At 40.1% G+C, this 23,466-nt stretch overlaps 1 protein-coding gene across 1 annotated transcript; it reads right to left on the reverse strand.

The window, feature by feature from the left end:
- Positions 1-7,464: 7,464 nt before the first annotated feature.
- On the reverse strand, positions 7,465-21,302 carry LOC139470819 (COP9 signalosome complex subunit 7b-like). The gene is made up of 9 exons (XM_071253115.1): positions 21,241-21,302; positions 17,916-18,093; positions 16,012-16,087; positions 15,080-15,168; positions 12,650-12,709; positions 11,243-11,385; positions 10,229-10,334; positions 8,817-8,935; positions 7,465-7,912 (listed from the first exon to the last, which is right to left on the reverse strand). Exons 2-9 carry the CDS (start codon positions 18,072-18,074, stop codon positions 7,876-7,878), a joined length of 789 nt encoding a protein of 262 aa, XP_071109216.1. The 5' UTR covers positions 18,075-18,093; positions 21,241-21,302; the 3' UTR covers positions 7,465-7,875.
- Positions 21,303-23,466: the final 2,164 nt, after the last annotated feature.

Here is a 23,466-nt window from a genome sequence, read left to right on the forward strand (position 1 = left end):
CCCACATTAAGCTGACACGCCGTGATATAACTAGAATACTGTTAAGAGCGGCGTTAAACCCAACTCAATCTTGGGATAAGTACAGTTTGCCTCGGAGTATCATGTGGGACTATAAAACTGGTATTGGGCTGAACTAGTACAAAAATGACCAGGTGTATATAATATCCACAGCACCTAGAGCTGACATTATTCTCCATTTGGAACTGTCAGTGTATGTTGATATTTGAGATATCGACATCAGATATGCTTCTCCGAATGCCTGCTTGTGTGTACCAAGAATTTAGAAAACCTGTGCTGAAATTGAGACCTTGGGAAGTTGTATTTTCTGAATGAAGTTTATCTTGAATATTAATAACTTGAATGATATTGAGAGTTTAAGATAAATTTCAACTTAGTTAATTCAATTTTTAAGATAATAAAAGATGGTATGGCCTGAATGCACTAATGTAGTGTACACATTTGGAGGAAAAGGTCTGATTGTCCTGAGATTTGGATATATCTGACCAGGCTAGGAACTTTGCAAAATATTGCAGTATCTTATTTTTATGATGCATGCTGATATCAAGATATGCAAAACTTATTATAGCAGTTCAATTTAATCTGCTCCCATTTCAATACAACATTCTCAGTGTCCACCAGCCAGACAAACTAGATCATACTCAGTGACGTCTGAGCTTCTTCTACTATTCGGGTGGTCAGGCTCGCTGACTTGGTTGATGCATGTCATTGTATCCCAATTTTGTAGATCGATGCTCATGATGTCAGTCACTGGATTGTGTGATTCAGATTTGATTATTAACAGACCACCGTCATATGGCTTGAAAAATGTTGGTGCAATGTTAAACAAAAACTGTTCATATGTATGAACAATGATGAATGTAGGTAGTTATCGTTGATATTCAATATTCAAATTTTGTCATATCAGGGCAAGACAATGTCAATTTTGGTGTCCTTTTGAGTCAAGTGTAGAGTAGGCATAGATACAGGATTTGCACTAACGGTCGTCTGTGTACCTAATGTTATTGATATTCTAAGGGCTGGTAGAAATAGCCTTTCAAGCTGAAGTATAATACAGGTGTAACTTCACTAGTCAGGTGAGCTACAGTGCATTTTGAGTTGGTATTTTGATACTCACCTTTCCAGTGAATTAGACCCCTACTGCAATGTTCATGACAATTACAGGATGGTTAGGTCTTCAGCAACCCATGCTTGCCATAAAAGGCGACTATGCTTGTAAGAGGCGCGCAACGGGACCAGGTGGTCAGGCTCGCTGACTTGGTTTGACGCATGTCATCGATCCCAATTGCGTGGATCGATGCTCATGATATTTATCTCTGGATTGTCTGGTCCAGACTCGATTATTTACAGACCGCCGTCATATAGCTGGAATAATGCTGAGTGTGTTAAACAACACAAAGGAACTCTGAATTCAATAAGATATATTTGTTGTCCATAATAGCTGTGAAATAACATAGAATTGTATGTCCTCGTATATTTTTGTTGCAAAGTGGTGAATTGACAATGCATCATTAAGCAATATTCTTATTCATTCATACTTAATTCTTGCCACATGGAGCCTGAAGGGAGATAACCCAGATTTTGTAATGTTCTCTATCTTAGGAAATATATCATGTTGCACCTGCTGGAAACCCCTACCTCTCCCTTGGGTAACAAGTGTCTTTTGATAATAAACATTGATAATTATTATATCTACTTTAAGGGGAAGATCAACCATTACATGTGATTAATACGTCGGCAGGGGGCACAGGTAGCCAAGTTTAAGGAGCAGAGTTATGTCCCTTAGGTGTGCCAGAGTCAGCTAATCGTAGGTTGCAATCAGAGATTCACACTGATTATGATTCTCTGTTAATCAGCACCTTACCTGTGCTTGTGGGTTTCACCAGAGTGGTAAAACTCTAAGACTTCTACCACTTTGGGCTTTCCCACAACAAATGCTGACACGCCATGATATGACTGGTATACTGTTTAAAGTGGTGTTGGGCCTATGGGTAGCCTAGTGGTTAGGAGTTGGGATAATTACTGGCTGCAGTCTGTGGGTTTGATGGTCACTGTGGCTGCAGTCTGTGGGTTTGATGGTCACTGTGGCTGCAGTCTGTGGGTATTGTGGTCACTGTGGCTGCAGTCTGTGGGTTTGGTTGTCACTGTGGCTGCAGTCTGTGGGTTTGATGGTCACTATGGCTGAAGTCTGTGGGTTTGGTGGTCACTGTGGCTGCAGTCTGTGGATTTGTTGGTCACTGTGGCTGCAGTCTGTGGGTTTGATGGTCACTGTGGCTGAAGTCTGTGGGTTTGGTGGTCACTGTGGCTGCAGTCTGTGGATTTGGTGGTCACTGCGGCTGCAGTCTGTGGATTTAAATGGTGGTCACAATGCCTGCAAAGCCTTTCACCAGCCTCTTCCCTATTCAAGGGAGTTAACCAACTATAAAAGTCCAATTTCCACCCGTGCTGAACTTGGCCTGAATTTTGGAGTTATATTTTGGCTGGACTAACAAATCTGTGCAATATCCAATCAAAATTATGTCACGAAATTGACATCCTGATCTTAAGATGCCATGCAGTTTTCAATTGACTGCAGGATTTGCAAAGCATGTTTCCCCGCAACTTGGCTTCAACAGACACTTTACAAATCTTATAATGTTTTTACAAGGTGTTTTTTGATGGACTTTGTGAAGTAAGACCCTTATATTACAATTTGGATCTCGATTATCAGATCGTCCTGCCTGGTCACCACCATTTTGTTTGAAGCAAATGCAAGCGATATCAGATGTGGAATCTGATTGGTCAATAGAAGGGATATAACTCGAAATAGCCAATGGTGGCCCTACGATCAAGCCCAGAAGTTCCAGCCTAGTTCGGCTAGGGTGTAAACTGGACTTTTACAGTCAGTTAACTCCCTTGCCTTGGGAAGATGGTCACCCTGTTGGTGCAACAGTGAGACTGCACAGTTAATTGTGGAACTTGTAAATCCTGCACAACTCTGCCTCATGACTGAATCATACCTCAGACTTTTTATGTTAACAATCTATGGAAGTGCAGGGTAACTTGGTGCCTGATTTTCATTGTATCTGCACAAAGCCGTTTTGTTTTATAAATCTTTGACAAGATGTGTTAAGGATCCTATTTGCAGGAGTTTCCACTCAATAGTAGAATAGGTTTTCAGGAACCCATGCATACCATAAAAGGTGACTATGCTTGTTGTAAAAGGCGACTAATGGGATCGGGTTGTCAGGGCTCGCTGACTTGGTTGATGCATGTCATCGATCCCAATTACGTGGATCGATGCTCATGATGTCAATCACTGGATTGTCTGGTCCAGACTCGATTATTTACAGACCGCTGTCATATAGCTGGAACATTGCTGAGTGCGGCGTTAAACAACAAACCAACCAACCAACCAATATTTGTGAACGTGTTGTCTACTACAGTAGAACGTGCGAGCGGCTGTTGTACCTAATTGTTGTATAGTTAGTCATATTTGGGACCAAACATACAAATTGTAGAGTAGAGTATTGTGAGTATTCCAAGGTACAGTTTATTTTGATCATTTTATGTGGTCAGTGTAAAAGGTTTTGTAGCTGAAAGTGTTTGTCAGCGATCAAAATTAATTGTTCATTGAACTTGAAAATGAATATCAGACTTACAGATGTATATACGTTGTATTTCAGGTTGTTGTTACTGTTGAAGTCATTTCACAAAGAATATTTTAGTTTGAAGTAGAAGTTAAAATCTGAGATTTTGATTCTGTAGAAATGTGTAATTTTGTAATCATGTTCAACGGAAAAGTCGGAATGTACTCTCCAAGAGTTATCTGATGTATCTTGGAACATGTTTTGATTCTTGGATGAAATTGTTAGAAATTACGAGGCTGTAATTCTCTTTGTCAGTTTCAGTTGAACTGTAACCCATGTCGCTAATTATGTCCAGACCTAAATATATATGAACAAATCTGGAGCCAAGTCAGCATTTAACTCAAGTTTGATTAGGGACAGTTAGAGTGACCTTCCTTGAAATCAAAGTGAAACTTGATGTCTTAAAACATGAGTTTAACAAATGTTTGACTGGACATTCTTGTATCATTACCAAAATAGAAAACAGTCTTCAAGACATTGGTCATTAAATATTAATTGATCTGAAACCCTGCTTAAAAAATGGTTATTTCTATGACCTTTCATTGATTCATATTTACGTATGGAGTCTTTAAAAAAATATTTATAAGGTTACACCAAATTAATCAGTCATGATTTCTGTAAGGTCACAATGAAAAATAACTGTTCTGAGAGTCATTATTTTGTGATCCATATTAATTTAGGACTGGACTAATTTGGAAAGCCAACATTTCATTTCTCGTCTCATTCTGATCTTGGTGCAGCTAAATGGTACCGTGGATGGTATGTCCACATACTATAACCATACTGCCAGTCTATTTCACACTTCAAAATCCCGTTCCATTTCCATGGCAACTGCAGATGATCGTCCAATGACCATGTTGCGCACACAGAAGAATCCATTGAGTTTGGCAAGCTACTCCACCTCGCCGATGTCATGTTGGACATAATCGTATTTTCTAGAATTCATAGATTTGCAAAAGCGTTATGCATGTTGAAATTCAAATTCTTTTTGTGATGTTTTATATTAACCCTGTGTTTGTGACCAGTTCAATGTCTGATGAAAAACTTAATGCATGCCTACCCCTAGAGAAACTAACTTCTGAAAATGTGGAATTCCTGAGTTTAGTCTTTGTGGGGCACTGTACTTGGACTTTCTAGGGGTGAAGGGGCGGTCGGGTAGCCTAGTGGTTAAATCGTTAGCTCGTCGATATTGCTGGAATATTGCTAAAAGCAGCGTAAAACAATACTCACTCACTACTAGGGGCGAAACGAGACATCGGTGTAGCATGAGTTTTCATGTGCCGATGTACGATACATTTTTTACTGACTCGCTACAAGACGATTTTTATTGTCGCTACAAGACTATACACTTGCTAAAATAAATTATTTACTTCTCATGTAATGACCTCAAAGCACTTTTGTCAGTCAAATACTGCAAAATGTGTTGTAATTAGCGTTTTAAGTTCACTACTAAAAGTAGCCACTACGAACATGCGTGTACAGCTAGTCTTTCCCTTTGAACCTACTCTGAAATATTTTTCGTCAAGAAGTTCCCATGAGATTTGAGGAAAATATACATATCGAACTATATAGTGATACGTATCGTGACCTTCCTGTATCGTTTCACCCCAAGGACTTGCACTGCCCACAAAGACAAAACAGTCTCCCCCAAAACTTTCCTTAAGACTTTTGAACTGGTCCCTCAGAGGATCCAGTTCAACATGCTAAATTGCCAGGAAACTTGGCCACTAGGTCAGAAGTAAGTTTATATTTGATTGTTTATCATCCCGTGGTGTATAATTTCTACTGTTGTCAAGTTACCTCACTTGTACACATTGGATATTTCTTGACTATTAGCAGTTGTATCATCTGCATTGTCTGAACAACTTTGTTATGTGTTCTGTTCATGTCAACATAGATTTCCGTGTCCGAGGCCAGATCTGATATGTGAATACAAATCATATCGGCACGTTGTCTCATTTTGTAATTGTTTGAACTTGATCTAACCCATTAAAGCATATGACCAATTTGTAATGCAATAAAATAAAAGTAATCGTGCAATACTACAGGATGTTTGTTGTGGGAAGTTGGTGACCAAACTAGTCTGGTCCAGATTTGAGTGAATGTTGGTTGGAGTCGATGACATGCATCAAACCAAGTCAGCGAGCCTGACCACCCGATGTCGCCTTTTACGACAAGCTGAAGACCTATTCTACCCCGCAATCTTCACGGGTCTGAGTGAATGTGGGGGTTATGCATACTCACACAATAGGCACATTTTTTACTTTTATTTTTTTGTGTCATTATTTCAGATAATACATAAATAATAAACAATTTCTTTAATCAGAACATAACACTTATTTTTATCCTTGCAGTACACAAAGCACCACATACTGTCATTTATACTGAACAAAATAAGTAAGAGATCATGAGTAGGTTTGGGTAGACAAAACCTGGGTTTGCCCTGACGCAGAAAACCTGAGTAGAAAACATGCAATATAATTTCTCCATGGCGTCAGTCATGACGAAAATCATTCACTGTCAAAATCAATTAGTTGCACTATACTGATGGAACATATCCCTTGAGACTTAAATGCGAGGGGCGGTCGGGTAACCTAGTGGTTAAAGAGTTCACTTGTCACGCCGAAGACCCGGGTACATTGTGTAAGGCCTGTTTCTGGTGTCCCCCACTGTGATATTGCTCGAATATTGCTAAAAGCGGTGTAAAACCATACTCACTCACTCACTCACTTAAATACGACCAATATCAGCTTTGTCAAATGTTGGAAACTTAATATCTAAAATTGAAACAGTCCTAATGGCAAGCTCTTGGTTGCAGCCAATCAGAATTAAGTTTCAATAGTTGATCAGCGGGGTGGTTTTATTTTTTCTATCAGTCACTGTCAAGAATGGGTTACACCACATATTGGCAAGTCATCGTCGTATTAAGGCCTGAAAGACACCTTATTTTAAACAAGGCGGCAGTCATACAGTTGTTGATTCGACGGCAGTATCAGCAATCTGATACAGGTACCAGAGATTAATCAAATGAAACACGACCACAATTACAATAAAAGGGGGGCTTTTCGGGAAAGATTGCTCAAGAAAAAACATGTGGTTGGTTTTTGACAGTAGTGAGTGAGTGAGTGAGTTGGGTTTAACGCCGCTTTAACAGTATTCCAGTTATATCACGGCATGTCAGCTTAATGTGGGAGGAAAGCCCGAAGTGATGCGAGTCTCAGATGTTTACCACTTCGGTGAAACAAACGGTGCTGACAAACCTAGAAACATAATTGGGGCGAACTGGGTTCGAACCCACAATCATAGTAGGTTTCTGGCGTGCCCATGGGACACAACTCTGCACAGCGAATCGCGGCGCCTTAGACGACTGGGCCACCCGTGCCCCCGTTTTTGAAAGTAAGAAACAGTATATGCATTATAGTACATTTAAGTCAATTGTAGTATTCGTCATTGTTTAAGATATTGTTTTGTGGTTAACATAACAGCACAAGTAAAGACGTTGTTGGTACTTTATTGAGTACAGTACCAAGTCTTGCGAGTCCCATCATGATGTAAAGATCTATAATATTATATAGCAGTTGTCTTATCAGTCTATATCAATCTGTTATCTAACAAACATAGGACATTAAGAATAAAATATATTAGCAACTGCGTAGACAGTAGATAAATACTTAAAACATGATTTTAACAGCTTGATTAGAAAAACAAGATAATGATTTATAGATTAAAATCAAATTCATTACGAAATTGAACATCATTACTATTTTGTTAAAATGAACCGCTTCGAAAGACAAATGACTCCCTGCAGTACAGGAGTCATAATGACCCACAGTTTTCAGAGGCTAGGGCAAACCCTGGTCAAGATTTGAGCACACAATTTCATATTCCACATAAAAAAATATTTCATGATCCCTAACTTCTTTGGCTCAGTATCGACTTAAACAAGTCCTTGTGATATATATTTTATGTATATCGATGACACTTTGCACATTGTAATAAGAGACAGTCGTGAGAGAAAAGATACGTTTCATTTCCAAAGCTTCCAGTAAATTACCACATGCTGAACAGAGTACTTGGTATCCATCCCACGACTTCATTGGTGAGGCGTTGAACATTTGAAAATCGGTTTGTGGCACAGGGAGATAACTCAAGCTTGAGGAGTGTCTGTAGCACTTAGTATTTCTTTCCACAAATATGTACAAGTTCACAAATTTAATCACAGCTCACATCACTTCCATAGCTTTGTGGTACTGCTTCCCCGTAGTCTGAAACATACAACAGAAAATGCTTTTTCTCATAGAAGGTCTTCAGCAATCCATGCTTGATTTAAGAGGCTGGTTGGCTGGTTGGTTGTTTAATGCCTCACTCAGCAATATTCCAGCTATATGACGTTGGTCTGTAAATGATCGAGTCTGGACCCGACAATCCAGTGATTGATATCATGAGCATCGATCAACGCAATTGGGATCGATGACATGCTTCAACCAAGTCAGCGAGCCTGACCACCCAATTCCGTTAGTCGCCTCTTAAGACAAGCACAGTCGCATTTTACGACAAGCATGGGTTGCTGAAGACCTATTCTACCCCAGATCTTCATGGGTCCTTGACGTACGAGGCAACTCTGCTTGTCGTGAGAGGCGACTAACGGGATCGGGTGGTCAGGCTCGCTGACTTGGTTGATGCATGTCATTGTATCCAAATTGATTAAATTGATGCTCATGATATCAATCACTCGATTGTCTGGTGCAGACTCGATCATTTACAGACCGCCGTCTTATAGCTGGAATATTGCTGAGTGCGGCCTTAAACAACAAACAAAAATCTTACAAGTAGAATACTGGAAATTTAATGGTCACTGATATTTGGACAAGTTGTCAACAGAGCTTGATGGGTATAAGGTGTGATGTACCCTGTGTGTCAGCCATTGTACCCAAGTCATATTCACGCACAGGGTACATCACACCATATGCCCCGAGGTATTATCTGACAAGAAATTAATTCATACTGGATTACAAAGATGTGGGTTATTTTCATTCAGGTTAAGAAAATTACAGTTAAACATACAGTACAAAACGAAATATGTGAATCGATATTGCAGTAAATTGTAATATGAAAGTCAGTTTTTGAGTTTAAAAAAACTGAAAAAAAGTTTTAAAAAAGTCTTCCTACCCTTTACTCTTTGAGGTTTTCTTTGGTTTGTCGGACTGTGAGAGGGAGCTGTCTGTCACCATCTGGTCATCCAGGTCTGACTGCTGGGTGCTCTTCAGCGTCTTCTTGATGTTGGCCACCTGTTACAGTAGTGAGAGGTGATGGGGGTGAAATGGATTTTAATGTTGCGCCCAAGATTACACATCTCCCCGAGGCAAAAGAGTTAACTGACTATAAAAGTCCAGTTTCCATTACAGGTGGAAATCGATTGTTCAAAATTGATGCAGATTGATGTCATTGCTCCAGGTTTCATATTAGATTTTCCATCTTCCTGAGGCAAGGGAGTTAACTGACTATAAAAGTCCAGTTTCCACCCTTGCCGAAAAATAGGCTGAATTATTGAGTCATAGTTTGGCTGGACTAACGAGTCTATGCATAATCCAATCAAAATCCATAACAGCTGGGATTGGAACTTAGACCTTAGTTCCTTCTAGCTAAGGGAGGCAACTCTGCACAGGGACATATGACCCCCCATGAACCTACTGGTGTGGTGAAATTTGGTTTAAGGTCGCGGCCAAGATTATTGCACTTATGTAGTAATGTGCATGTGCGCGTGTGTGGCTGCTTGTACTAGTCCGGACTGATGACGATTTATAATGCTAGCCCACTGAGATACCATGCCACAGTTTAACATGAATACCCCACTCAGACACAGTAGATTGACTCCGAGCCGACCAGTCCTTGTTTTAGCCCCTTAATGCCGAGGGCCAGACAGGGTAACAACAAAAACCATCTTTTAACGTCTTTTGGCATTACGTGGCCGGGGTTCGAACCCGAGACCTTCCGCTCTCCGGGCGGACGGACACTGTACCTCTAGACCACGCAGGCAGTCCATGAACTTACTGCTCTGACAAGGTAGGTATCCTGAGTCAGCTATGAACAAAATATAATTGGATGTGATTGGATGAGTGAGTGAGTGAGTAAAGATTTAACGGCACATCGGCAGTATTTCATCCATATCATGACGAGTGTGATTGGATGATTTTGTGTAAGATTTTTATGTTTTTGAAATGTACATCCAACCAGTAATTAAAACTAACCATGTTTTTCTATATCTAGTGCTGGCTTTTTCAACATAATGACTTATGCTGAATGTGACCACAGATATTTTCGCGCAATTGACATTTGGTGCGGAACTGGCGATGGTGTTTTCAGCTTCCTGTACTTGGAAAAGGAGCTGACTAAGCTAGCCATTGTATTTGTTATCATTGCTGCTGTAAGGCCAGACTGTGCTCACATGTCTAGGTAATAGCTGTTTAATGCTTAGTTATTTAAAAAAGAAATATAACGTTACAATAGAAGTCTATGGGAAAACATTTGGTTGTGTGTAACCTGTAGCGCAGGAAGTGCAAGGGGACATAACTCTTCCTCACCTCTGTTTCAATCTCTGCCTTGATCTTGTTGTTCTTCTCCTTGTTGGCGTTGGCCTTGGAGATCTGGTCTTCTATACCCTTCAGAACTGTTTCACAGCCATTGCACCTGGAACACACCCAACACTTAGGGGCAACACGGTTTGGTCCTTATTTGTTTGTTGTTTAATGTTATACAGCAATTATCCAGCTATATGACGGCGGTCTATAAATAACTAGAAAAGTGTTTGAATGTGTAGGACACCAGGAACACAGGATGAAACAATCTGTATTTTTGTATTTTATTCGACTTATATAAGTCTGGAGTGCAATCAACAGACCCAACTGACAATAACATGCACACAGAGACACAATGGGCTCAGCCGTCCGTAATCCGCCTCCTCTCTCTCGACCGTTATCCAAAGCTTACTGCCCCACCATGTCACACAATTACATCACAATCTGATAGAACCTATATGCATGCACAACATAGAGTGTAACGAATGCAAGGATACCAACGACACTCAAGCGTCAAAAGAAACCGGAAGTGATGCTGTATGGAATGTGAAGGGAGATAACTCTGTAATTGCATAAGGCTAAAAAATTAATAGTCTTGGTTCTCAGGCACTGCCCGCATCATCATAAAGTCTGTCTAACATTTCCATTTTCCAAATTCTTTTTGAAAATCTATAAATATTCTACGCCTCGAACACACGACCCCGGCAATTAATTGCTACAATACTTAAGAACAACATGATTTCTCCGAATTTATTGTAAACAAAATTTGGTTACATACCAGCTTGAACACAAAAAAAACACCGCCCTATACAATTATTTCAAAAGCCATTGCCTGAGAACCAATTCGATTATTTTTTAAGCCTAACATATAGGCCACTAGAAAATACTGCCAGAAATAAAATGATACACATGTAACAGCAAAAACTGGAGCAGTCCCTCACAAAAAAACCACCGGGATCATCAAGTTGTGGATCCTGTCAAACTCGTAGAGTACAAAATAGATGTACATAAAATACCAACCAGTCTTGCAGTACGGTGATGATCTCTGGGACTGCATCGGAGCGTATGTCTCGACCAATTGCGTAGTCCACTTCCAGCTGTTGATTCCGTTGGTCCAGCTTGCCATGGATGATGTCAGCGTAAATGACCTCAATGATCAGATCCTGGATGACACATAAAGGCTGCATCACACAGGCGACATAACTCCACAAACACAGGTTTGAAAACTCTAATCTATTTTCACAACAAACATGTGTTCTAACAAACGTTATATTTGGGATAACACTTTCTTAGTAAAGTACAGATTCTCGTACTTTTTGAGGTTGAGTCCCGTCCGGGATTCGAACCCACATTTGCCAGAGTGAGGCACCTAATTGCCAGCACACAAAGTCAGCGATCTAACCCACTCAGCCACCGAGGCTTCCACAAAAATGAAAGTCCGACAACTGGTAGTCTAGATCACATACTTTGAGTACCCCTCTGACAAGTGTGCTGGCAATTAGGTGCCTGACTCTGGCAAGTGTGGGTTCGAACCCCGGACGGGACTCAACTCAAAAAAGTATGAGAATCTGTACTTTACAATGAAATTGTTATCCAAAATATAACATTTGATACATTTTACTTAGTTCCTCTTAAATTCTGTCAAATGCTGACGCCATTTTGTAGCAGACGTCAAAACGTCAAATGATATCAACGCAGTAACTACCAACATATATTTGACAAACATTCACACGTCAAAACTGAGATTGAAAACCTTGAGATGTTGGCCAAAATATTGGTAAGTGTTGAGACTGATTCTATTTGCCGTTAATAGTACAAACTTCACAAACAAGTTTCAAAACTGTTTGGGTAATGTCACGCACATACTTATGTTTGTAAACATAAATCGCGATGTTCGAACGTTGATTGAAACCATCCTATGGGTTTCAAATCTTCATTCCACAATTTGTGACATCAGCCGCAAGTCAGATCCCCCATCCAGTCTAGTCAAATTCGGTTGAGTACACTGAGATCAGCTAATAATCAGGATAACAGTCAAAATAATAACAATTAAATATACTGAAAATTGATGCTTGGACCCAGGTTCGGGTTAGTAAGAGGAAAACGTTTTGGCACAGACAGATTCCATAATTCTATATTGGAAAAGCTTATTAGTTAATCATCCAAGTATGGAGCCTGACCATCTGGACCCTGTTCCACAAAGCGACCTTAGCACTGCGATTGTCGTAAGCCCATGTTAAAGTATGGGAGTTACGATCGTCTTAGCGCTAAGATCGCTTTATGGAACGGGACCCTCATCCATTAAGTCGCCTCTTACGACCAGAAGAGTTACTGGTTACTTCTAACCCAGACTCCCCATGCGGTTCATGACCATGGCATATGGTGTCATTGCTATCTTGATGTATGAAGGCCCTAGAGATCACTTACCTCAAGTGTTCGAACATTCTGTATTTCTAACTCTTCTAACAGGATTGAATAGGGAATGCACTGCAATGTAAAAGGATGAACTGTGATTCAGTGTATTCCATTTTGACAAATTGACAGTTTTATGACATAGGGTGTAAATTAGGGCTGTTACGATTCACTTTGTATTCGGTGAATCGAACTGTATCCATCCATGAATTGAATTCGTTATTCGGGACCAATAGAATCGAATATTCATGAATATGCAGTCATGATCATTTATGTACCCTGTATCTAAAAAATATCCATAAGAACAAATTATATGCATAGATTTCTTGAAAGACAACACTCTTATAACATTTAATTTGACAGTAATGTGGTCACTGGTCATTGTTGCATTTGAGCAGATACTAGTACCTGGATAAGTGGAGTATATAAATGTAAAATATGTTAATAATTAACAAACCATGTCAAATAATTTGTGTTGCTTTTGTTTCACTGAATATAACAAATAATACATCAACTGCTGACTTGTTATTGTATTTGTGAATTAATATTCGTATTCGTAGTCTATATTCGAGATACGAATCGCATTCGCCTCATAGTGTATTTGTTGCAGCCCTAGTGTAAATATATTACTCAAAAGAAGCTAAAGATCTCCCTCTGGCCGTGACAGAGTAGCTATAGTCATATGAAAGAATCGGGTGTTCTTTAACTTCTTTTGAGTAGTATATATATATACCTCTATGGTGAAACCTATACAAGCTTCATTTGAAATAAGGGCTGTAAGAAACACTTTGCAGTCAGTTAGTTTGAATGTTGTTTCCACCACACCCAGCTATATTCTAGCCTTATCACGGTGGACTGCCATTCTGCGATAGGAAAACCACAGATTAACAGCATGAATAACAGAGGTTGGGAAATACTCTGTCCTGGATACCCATGAGAGACAAGCATAGGGTGCTCGGGACCTACTCTGTGTCAGATACCCAAGGAAAGACAAGCATGGGGTGCTGGGGACCTACTCTGGCCCAGATACCTATGGAGAGACAAGCATAGGGTGCTGGGGACCTACCCCCTGTCCCAGATACCCATGAGAGACAGGCATTGGGTGCTGGGGACCTACTCTGGCCCAGATACCTATGGAGAGACAAGCAGCTGGTGCTGGGGACCTACCCCCTGTCCCAGATACCCATGAGAGACAGGCATTGGGTGCTGGGGACCTACTCTGGCCCAGATACCCATGAGAGACAAGCATAGGGTGCTGGGGACCTACTCTGGCCCAGATACACATGGAGAGACAAGCATAGGGTGCTGGGGACCTACACTGGCCCAGATACCCATGAGAGACAAGCATAGGGTGCTGGGGACCTACCCCCTGTCCCAGATACCCATGAGAGACAAGCATAGGGTGCTGGGGACCTACTCTGTCCCAGATACCCATGGAGAGACAAGCATAGGGTGCTGGGAACCTACTCTGTCCCAGATACCCATGGACAGACAAGCATAGAGTGCTGGGGACCTAATCTGTCCCAGATACCCATGGAGAGACAAGCATGGGGTGCTGGGGACCTACTCTGTCCCAGAAACCCATGGAGTGACAAGCATGGGGTGCTGGGGACCTACTCTGTTCCAGATACCCATGGAGAGACAAGCATAGGGTGCTGGGGACCTACTCTGTCCCAGATACCCATGGAGAGACAAGCATAGGGTGCTGGGGACCTACTCTGTTCCAGATACCCATGGAGAGACAAGCATAGGGTGCTGGGGACCTACTCTGTCCCAGATACCCATGGAGAGACAAGCATGGGGTCCTGGGGACCTATTCTGTCCCAGATACCCATGGAGAGACAAGCATAGGGTGCTGGGGACCTAATCTGTCCCATACACCCATGGAAAGACAAGCACGGGGTGCTGGGGACCTACTCTGTCCCAGATACCCATGGAGAGACAAGCATGGGGTGCTGGGGACCTACTCTGTCCCAGATACCCATGGAGAGACAAGCATAGGGTGCTGGGGACCTACTCTGTCCCAGATACCCATGGAAAGACAAGCATAGGGTGCTGGGGACCTACTCTGTCCCAGATACCCATGGAGAGACAAGCATAGGGTGCTGGGGACCTACTCTGTCCCAGATACCCATGGAGAGACAAGCATAGGGTGCTGGGGACCTACTCTGTCCCAGATACCCATGGAAAGACAAGCATGGGGTCCTAGGGACCTAATCTGTTCCAGAATCATACAGAACTATTATGATTGTTTCTGTCTTGTAAAGTCAGATAATGACACTTATCAAAAGGCAATGGATCAAGATGCTTAATGACATAAACAGACTATGATTAATGCACAATGAATCACAACAGTTGAAAAAATTCAGCAAGTTTTCCATTATGTTATTAGCGTCCCATTATTACTTATGTAGTGGCCGTGAAAATTCATTACTGGTTACTTACTTTGGTTTTTGTGGCTAATGAAACAATTGTTAAATGTCTCAGTTTTGTTAACTGTCCCGCCGTCAACTCTGGGAGCATTGCCACATTGGCTGGAACAAAGCAGGGAAAGAATTACTATGAGTGAAGTTTGGCAATTATGAAGACGGAACTTATGTTGGTTTGTTTGTTGTTTAACGCACTCAGCAATATTTCAGCTATATGACGACTGTTTGGACCAGACAAGCCAGTGATTGACATCATGAGCATTGATCTACGCAGTTGGGATACGATGACATGCATCAACCAAGTCAGCGAGCCTGACCACAGAATCCCGTTAGTCACCTCTTATGACAAGCAAGGGTTGCTTAAGACCAATTCTAACCCGGATCTTCACGGGGGTCCAAGCATGGGTTGTTGAAGACCAATTCTAACCTGGATCTTCACGGGGGTCCAAGCATGGGTTGCTGAAGACCAATTCTAACCCGGAACTTCACAGGTGAGAACTAATGTCCACAAGAAAAAAGGCTTCCACATCTTAATTAGGACCACAACTAAGTCCTTAAAATAATAGGAAGAATTTGGAGGTAATTTACAAATCAACCCACTGAAGCTCAACAAAATGTGGGAAGTAATCAAAATATTTTTTAAGTTGTTGTCCTATTCACAAAGATTAGTGTACAATCAAAAAGTGATTCTATCATGTAAGGTAGGATCATCATTGCTTGGTTTATGGAGAAAAAAACCCATATAAATCCAAAGTGTTTGGAGATTTTCTCAGAAAGAATTATTTCCATTCTCAAATCGATCTGCTTTGCAGGATTAAGTTAACAGAACTGAAATAAGTTAACAGAAAAAACAACTGATCGTTGATCATGTTAATGATGTCAGTCAAAATCAAATCTTGGGTGTGCCAATATGTAAATAAATAAAAAAGCTAGTGTCTGAATACAAACCTTTGTATTCTCTGTAAGTTCCATATGCAAATAGATTCAAGACCTGGAAATATGGAGCATGTGGCCCTGTTGACAGCTGGAAATACAAAGAAGATGGTATAAGTTAAAATAAATAATTGCAAGTGTTTCCATGGCATTTAATTGGCTAACCAAGCTTTTTTTGGTTGTTTATTTTCATAAAGTAAACAAAACAGGCCCCACCCACTAATGGACTCTTGTTTCCTGATTTGCTGATAATAGTTGGGGCGGGGCTTTGTGAGTCAACAATTAGATAAGCAGTCTGCAAAGTTTTTATTGTTGACGTAATTTTTATGTTTGTGTTTATTGCGTCATATAGGTAAAAACCAGAGCTCGATGTAATTCCATTGAAAAATGGAACCTTGCATGTATAGCTATGTGCCAAGTGCACGTCAAAATCATTCAAATTTTCATTATTTGTTGAATCATGTCTCTGTCAGCCCTACCACAATCTCAATAAAATCAGATCTTGGTTCTCACTACCACTAAACAAAGATCTGAGGACATCCCTTTATGAGTCACACCAGAACAACCTTTCGTGAACTTTGACCAACCAGTAGAATGACTGACAACATTAGCCAATCAGAAGGCAGCTTTCTCGTGCTTTATGACACTAGTTTCAAAGTGGCGACTACGCTTCGAAACATATTTTGACAAATTCTCGAGTGAATATTTGAAAATTGAACAAAAGAACATTCTGGAATGGCTAATAGATTACCTAGATTGTATAGATTCAGTCCTAAAGACCGTAACTGTCGTTTGGGATACCCCATATAAAATTTTCAAAGTTGCATCATTAGGAAACACATTCCGACTATCGCTTTGATGATCTGGTAAGCGATGCTCTGATTGGTCGGATGAGAGGTCGTTCTGACGTGACCCATAATGGGATGTCCTCAGAACTAAAATCTCATTTTAATGAGATTTGATTTGTGTCTAACCATACACAATGTTACATGTCCATAAAACATTGCTACTGAACACATTCAATACCTAGAACATGTAGAAACATAGGATACTACATTAATAACACTAGTGTTTTGTGTAACTTGTCACGGTATTTTTTTTTGGGGGGGGGGGGGGGCCTTTTATGGCAAGCATGGGTTGCTGAAGACTACCCCGGATCTTCACGGGTCGCCAATCTGGTATAACAATTCATGCTCAACACCTCACTCCGCAATATTCCAGCTATATGACGGTGTAAAGAATCGAGTCTAGGCCAGACAGTCCAGTGATTGATATCGTGGGCAACGATCCACGCCATCGGGGTACGATGACAGCGATCAACATGGTCACTATGTCACAAGTCTGACCACCCTACTCATAAAGTCATCTCTTACGGCTAGCATAGATTATTGGGGACCAATTCTAACCCAGGATCCTCACAGAGCCATTCTGCATAGATAATGTGCAATACCTGAGACAAGTGCTGGACTAGACAATCCAGGGATTGACATTATGAGCATTGATCCAAGCAGTTGGGATACGATGACATGCATCAACCAAGTCACTGAGTCTGACCACTCGATCCTATTAGTTGTCTCTTACAACAAGCATAGTCGCCTTTTACGGCAAGCATGGGTCGATGAAGACCTATTTTACCTCAGATCTTCACAGTAGTATCATATTGTGGCATATGGTTATATGTAGGGATATAAATGAATTTATCAAATTATTTGTGTTTTTTTCAAATAATTTTTATACATGTTTAAACTTTTCAAGTTCTTTGTCTGCTGTTGGACCTATCCTACCCCAGATCTTCACGAGACAAATCACAATCAGGGCAACAGTCATAATCATATGATTTTGGCACTCCGGAACACTACTCTGCACAGCCTCAGTAAGCTACACAGCCTTAGTAAGTTACACAGCCGATGAATCCCTACCTCCTGTATGTTAGGCATGTCCAGTAATTCGCCGAACACGTACACGCCCTGAGCATCTAGCACCTGCTTGATGAGGCTCACTGCCGCTGCCCCTTTAGCCGTCTTGGCAAGAAGTACAAACTGTTCTAGGGGATTAGCTGCTGTCTTCTCGGTGGCCATGATTAGATGTGAGTCAGATCTGAATGAAAGGCAGTTATTATCATTATAACACCAGCAATAAACATTTCTGGGATCCCCAAAATCAAATACTACAGCAGAATAGGTAGTTGATCAGCATGTTATGGAGGGCCTATGCTTAAATTTCAAACTTAACGCATATCCTTGTTGGAATAAGACGAAAAGAGTCGAGTACATGGTAAGCTTGGGGTTGTCGACATCCTGTCCCTTTAAGGATGGAAAGGGTTGTTTGATCGGCAAGGGGTACCCAATTAAGGAACATGAAGGGCTGGCGGAATTAAACTGACTCATGTATTACTACATTGTACTGGGTTCACTCTTTAGCTATATAACGTATATCAGGCAAATAGACTCAAAGTTTATTTCACTGATGTATAAAATAGTTGGTTTGTTGGTTGGTTTGTTGTTTAACACCGCACTCAGCAATATTCCAGCTATATGACGATGGTCTGTAAAAAGTTGAGTCTGGACCAGACAATCCAGTGATTGATATCATGAGCATCGATCCACGCAATTGGGATCGATGACATGCATCAACCAAGTCAGCGAGCCTGACCATCCGATCCCGTTAGTCGCCTCTTACGACAAGCATAGTCGACTCTTACGGCAAGCATGGGTTGCTGAAGACCTATTCTACCCCGGAGATGTATAAAATAGGACATAAATACATAAATAAAACGATGGAGCGATATAACAACTGTTGGTTTGTATAATCGGAACGGAGAGCATAAGCCTAAGGACCGAAAAGAGATGCTTGGTCTCATAAGGGATCTGAGGGTTAAAGGGGCACTGATCTAACGCAATTCCCCGGGACTGGTTGTTGCCTTTGTTATTGTTTTTTCCCAGTGAGTACCCGGATGTATAGCAGAAATCTAGACTAGTTCGCGACCTCTGCTGCGCCATTCGTAAGCGCATTAGTCACTTTTATGGGTTGTAATAAGGGCGTATGGTCACATTGATCAACAAAATGAAATACAGTTTTCGAGATAATAGGTAATGTAGGTATCTTTGTGAGTAGCACCGGTAATGGTGACGAAGTTTTGATAAGTCACTTGCTTGGTAATTTTGCGATTTTCGTTTACACTATTTTGACTTGCAACACAAAGTATATATTTCACCTGAGCATATGCTTTTTTTATAGTGTGTATATTTTTTTACTGTCAAATGTGTAACAAATATATTAAACGTCTAAATATTCAGTTATTTTACAAAGTGACAGAAAAACATTTCCATCTGTATTATTATGACAACGAATTCCAAACATTTTGATGTTTAATGTCATCACCAAGAGACTGAAAATGTTACGTTGAAAAGTACATTTCTAAGTTGTTTGGCTTTTAATCCTACATAATAATCTGTTGTGATGTTTGTAGGCCCTTTTGATCGTCTTGATCAATCTGGACAGATTTTTTAGCCAAAATGACTGAAATATTTACACATTCTATAAATTGCCCGAGAGAATCACATTTTAGAAATTGACGGTAATATATACACGCTTACAAAGGAAAAGACCTGTGACAACGTCTATCGCGCATTGAAGAATTTCCCAACCAAGACGTAGAGAAACAAGAACGAATCGGTTCAAATGAAGGAAAAAATGCAGATATCATAATTACAACCTACCAAATTTATGCGTTTAAGTTTTAGGCAGCTTCCTTGTTCGAGGAATGTATCCGTGAATATCCACACAAAGGAACAATATCCCACTCGTCTGCAGCTGTACAAAGAAACTTATTGGATGTCACGTGTCTCAGTAACAATCAAATATTTTAAACGATATATATCGTTTCGGGATATTATAACCCGTGTTCGTTTCTCAACTGATCGCTTGGATTGTTTCAGGTGTTTTACATAGGTGTCAAGTCTCAATGGTCGTGACAAGTATTTTCATAACGTCCACGGTTCCTTGAAATTCCATTGAGTGATAGATAACAATGATCAATCAATCAACGTATTATGAGTTAACCCTTTGAACAAAGTATGTTGTTTATACATCGGCACTTCTCGCCATGATATGAGTGTATTCCCTTTGTTTTAGTAAACCTAGACATGTAAACACTCACTCTTGACATATCCACTGCGCAAGATAACAGTGATTAATCAATCAACGTATTTTCTGTTAATCCTTTGATGACTAGGAACGATCCGTTGATTTACAAAAATAAGTAAATCAACTGATCATTCATCTCTTGCTGGGCTGCCACGTGCATATTACATGACACACATTTCACCTCACTTCAAACCTGGATTTAGATTGAATAATTACCCCAGACACAATAAATGCCAAATGGGAACCTTTGTCAGGTAATCTAAGTGGCGCTACCACTAATTGTACCTGTAATAAATTCATTAACTGAGCATCAAGTGAATGACGACAAATACACAAGTGTAGGGTTATTATACGAGAAAACGTGGATGACAACAAGGGAGTAGTAATCGTATTATCGACGCAAGCCGAAATTGCTTTCACAGCATAGATACTTTTTTTTAGTATTAAACTATAACCATCTGGGGTATTTCCAAATGACATCCGATGAGCTCCCTTGTTCTTTTTGTCTGTTTGTTTAGGCTGAAGAAATTAATTAACATGCGCCCTTTGTCGAAATCTTTATAGATCACAGTTAACCAATCAGTGTTCAAAAATGCGTAAAACAAATATTGCCTCCAGCCTCCAAGTTTATTTAGCTGTCCTTGCAGACGGTACCCCAGTCTCTGGTCACGCTCAGTTGCGTTGCGTATCATCCGGGTACTCACGGGGGAAAAACAATAACAAAGGCAACAACCAGTCCGTTAGATCAGTGCCCCTTTAATGGTTTACTATCGACAAGATCGAAGAGACACGCGAGATTAGCGAAGGGAGAGCCACAGCCGGAGCCAATTAGATGTCCCCGAAAAACTCCTCTTTCTACATAATTCCACCTTTTTTCATGTCACCGACTCCAGTTTCAGTATGATTTTTATAATCGAAACTGACGTCTTGAGTGTGAAAGAAAGTTGCTGTTCGTCAAACGTAAGCCAAAATTTGCATATCTCAAACATATTTCAGTGTTTTAAGATAGAAAACTGTTCACCCTACTCATATTCTAAAGACACTGGCCACTGTTCACATCAGTAAATATGACGTTGGAAAACGTCGCCCAACACTTACCAGCTAACAAAATATCTATTTCCTTCAACTTCGTGATTTCAACTTAATATTTCAGAGTTGCCTCCCTTGAAATATGCGCCCTCTGTCGGGCAAACAACTCCTCATTTATCAAATTGAATGCCCACAAGAAAATTTACGCTCAGTAAATGAATGATAATTATTGGATGACATGAAACTTTTTAAAGACAACAACTTCTTAATTGTTTGTAACAATAGCGCTTTAATGCTACATGTCCCTTCGCCTGGTAAAGTATACCATGAAATAGGTGAAACCTGAAAAACGATGGCAGTATTTGTGTCAGATTTTATCGTCGGATATTATAATACTGTAGGCCAAATTATGTGGATATTTACAATGACAATTTACACATGGTGTATTGGCAACCGAAATATTCCATTAAATTGTACATGTTTAAAGCCATTGATATTTCTAGATCTGTGGTGCGCTTTGCAAAGTGAAGATTAAGACCATTATGCCCTATGCTTATCAGCAGACCGCTCCCTTTAGATTCAGAAATTTCAGTTTCTTGCTTATGATAATGGTATTTGGGTAATGAAATACTAAATGATTGAAGCTGTTGGCGTTTTTGTTTTTTTAATTCTCCTTTTTATTCACAGTTCAGCGTTAGAACTAAACTGAAAAGCTATACTAGCCCGGGTAAAGATAAAATGCTCTTCTAATGTTAAAACAATGGGGAAATTGGGAATTTGTACTAGCCCGCAGGAATAACCAATAGCCCCAGGATAGCGGACTAGTGTTAACTTCTAACCCTGCAGTTGTAGCAGAAATACACTTGCAGTCTGTAAAGTAAAAATACAGAATTTCACTTTTCTTAGTAAAATATTCACTTAATATTTTAGTGTGCATCAAAGTGTATAAGTATGGATTTACGCCGCTGTTAGTAATAGTCCAAAAATATCACGCAAGGAATCGAACCCGGGTCTTCTGTGTGAGGAGCGAACGCTTTAACCACTTGGCTACCCCACCGCCCCCTATAACCATTAGAACAATCGCACGATGACGATACTCCACTACAGCAAAGGTACAGAGGATTGTTAATTTGTTGTTTAAAACCACACGCGGCTATATTTTAGGTATGTGGCGGCGGCTACAATTATGGTACATCGTGTGTGGCATTTAATGTATCTCCTCTTATATATGACATCACTGTTTCCGAATTTATTAAAACCTTCTTCAATCAAAGGTAACAATAAAGAGCTTTGAAGTCACTTTCAAATATGCAGCATATCCGTTTTTATCGCCGTCCACGACACAAACACAACCACTGTGGATTGTGAGAAACCCATATATGCTCTTTTGTCATTATACGCATAAGTCAAACATCCATATATGCTCTTTTTACATTATCAACATAAGTCAAACATCCATATATGCTCTTTTGTCATTATAAAAATACGTCAACGTCCGTATATGCTCTTTTGTCATTATAAAAATACGTCAAACGTCCATATATACACTTTTGTCATTATAAAAATACGTCAAACGTCCATATATGCTCTTTTGTCATTATAAAAATACGTCAAACGTCCATATATGCTCTTTTGTCATTATAAAAATAAGTCAAACATCCATTACATGTACTCTAAAATTCCAATTTGGGTTTTTTGTAGAGCTAAAGTATTACTCCACATACAAATGTTACTAGTAACTGGGTTTCGATGTAAACCACACAAGCGCCTATAAAACCTTGACACACTACTCCCACATTAAAGGGGAAGTGTACACGCAAAAATCACTTTCTTTCTTTTTCTAAACAAAACGCAATTTTAGAATTAGTTAGTATCTGTGTTTGAAAATATACACTCATTTTTTTCACAGTGAAAGTAGGAAGCTCACAATAGTACGAAAGTGATATGCCGTTATGAGGCCTTCGTTTTACGAGCAAAATAGGCCTGAGTTATCCCCCTTAGATTATGACGTAATTGGTGCCAATTCAACTGGGTCCCTGTCTATTCTCAACGCAAAAGATATCAAGGACCAGTTTGCGGTAAAACAACATGGTCTACGACACACTCCGGCGCAGTGGTGACTCAGCATAACACAATTCTGGCTGGCATCTGAGATGCTAGAATCACAAAACTATACCTACACCACGTGAAGCGGCTCTAACAAAGCATGATGACGTCATAATGTTTATCAATTGGCACCAATGACGTCATATTGCAAGGGACATAAGCCATGGTGTTTTTGTTATGGAAATAGAA

The sequence above is a fragment of the Haliotis cracherodii genome, unplaced genomic scaffold (assembly GCF_022045235.1).
Source record: "Haliotis cracherodii isolate W230 unplaced genomic scaffold, xgHalCrac1.p SCAF_21, whole genome shotgun sequence".
NCBI classification, from domain to species: Eukaryota; Metazoa; Mollusca; class Gastropoda; order Lepetellida; family Haliotidae; genus Haliotis; species Haliotis cracherodii.

Excerpts from the sequence above, each read along its gene's own strand:
- LOC139470819 (XM_071253115.1), bottom strand. The coding sequence starts at position 18,074 with ATGGCCACCGAGAAGACAGCAGCTAATCCCCTAGAACAGTTTGTACTT. Across the intron at positions 8,936-10,228 it reads AGGCAGAGATTGAAACAGAG|GTGGCCAACATCAAGAAGAC; the intron begins GTGAGGAAGAGT and ends CTACTGTAACAG. Across the intron at positions 7,913-8,816 it reads AAAACCTCAAAGAGTAAAGG|ACTACGGGGAAGCAGTACCA; the intron begins GTAGGAAGACTT and ends TGTATGTTTCAG.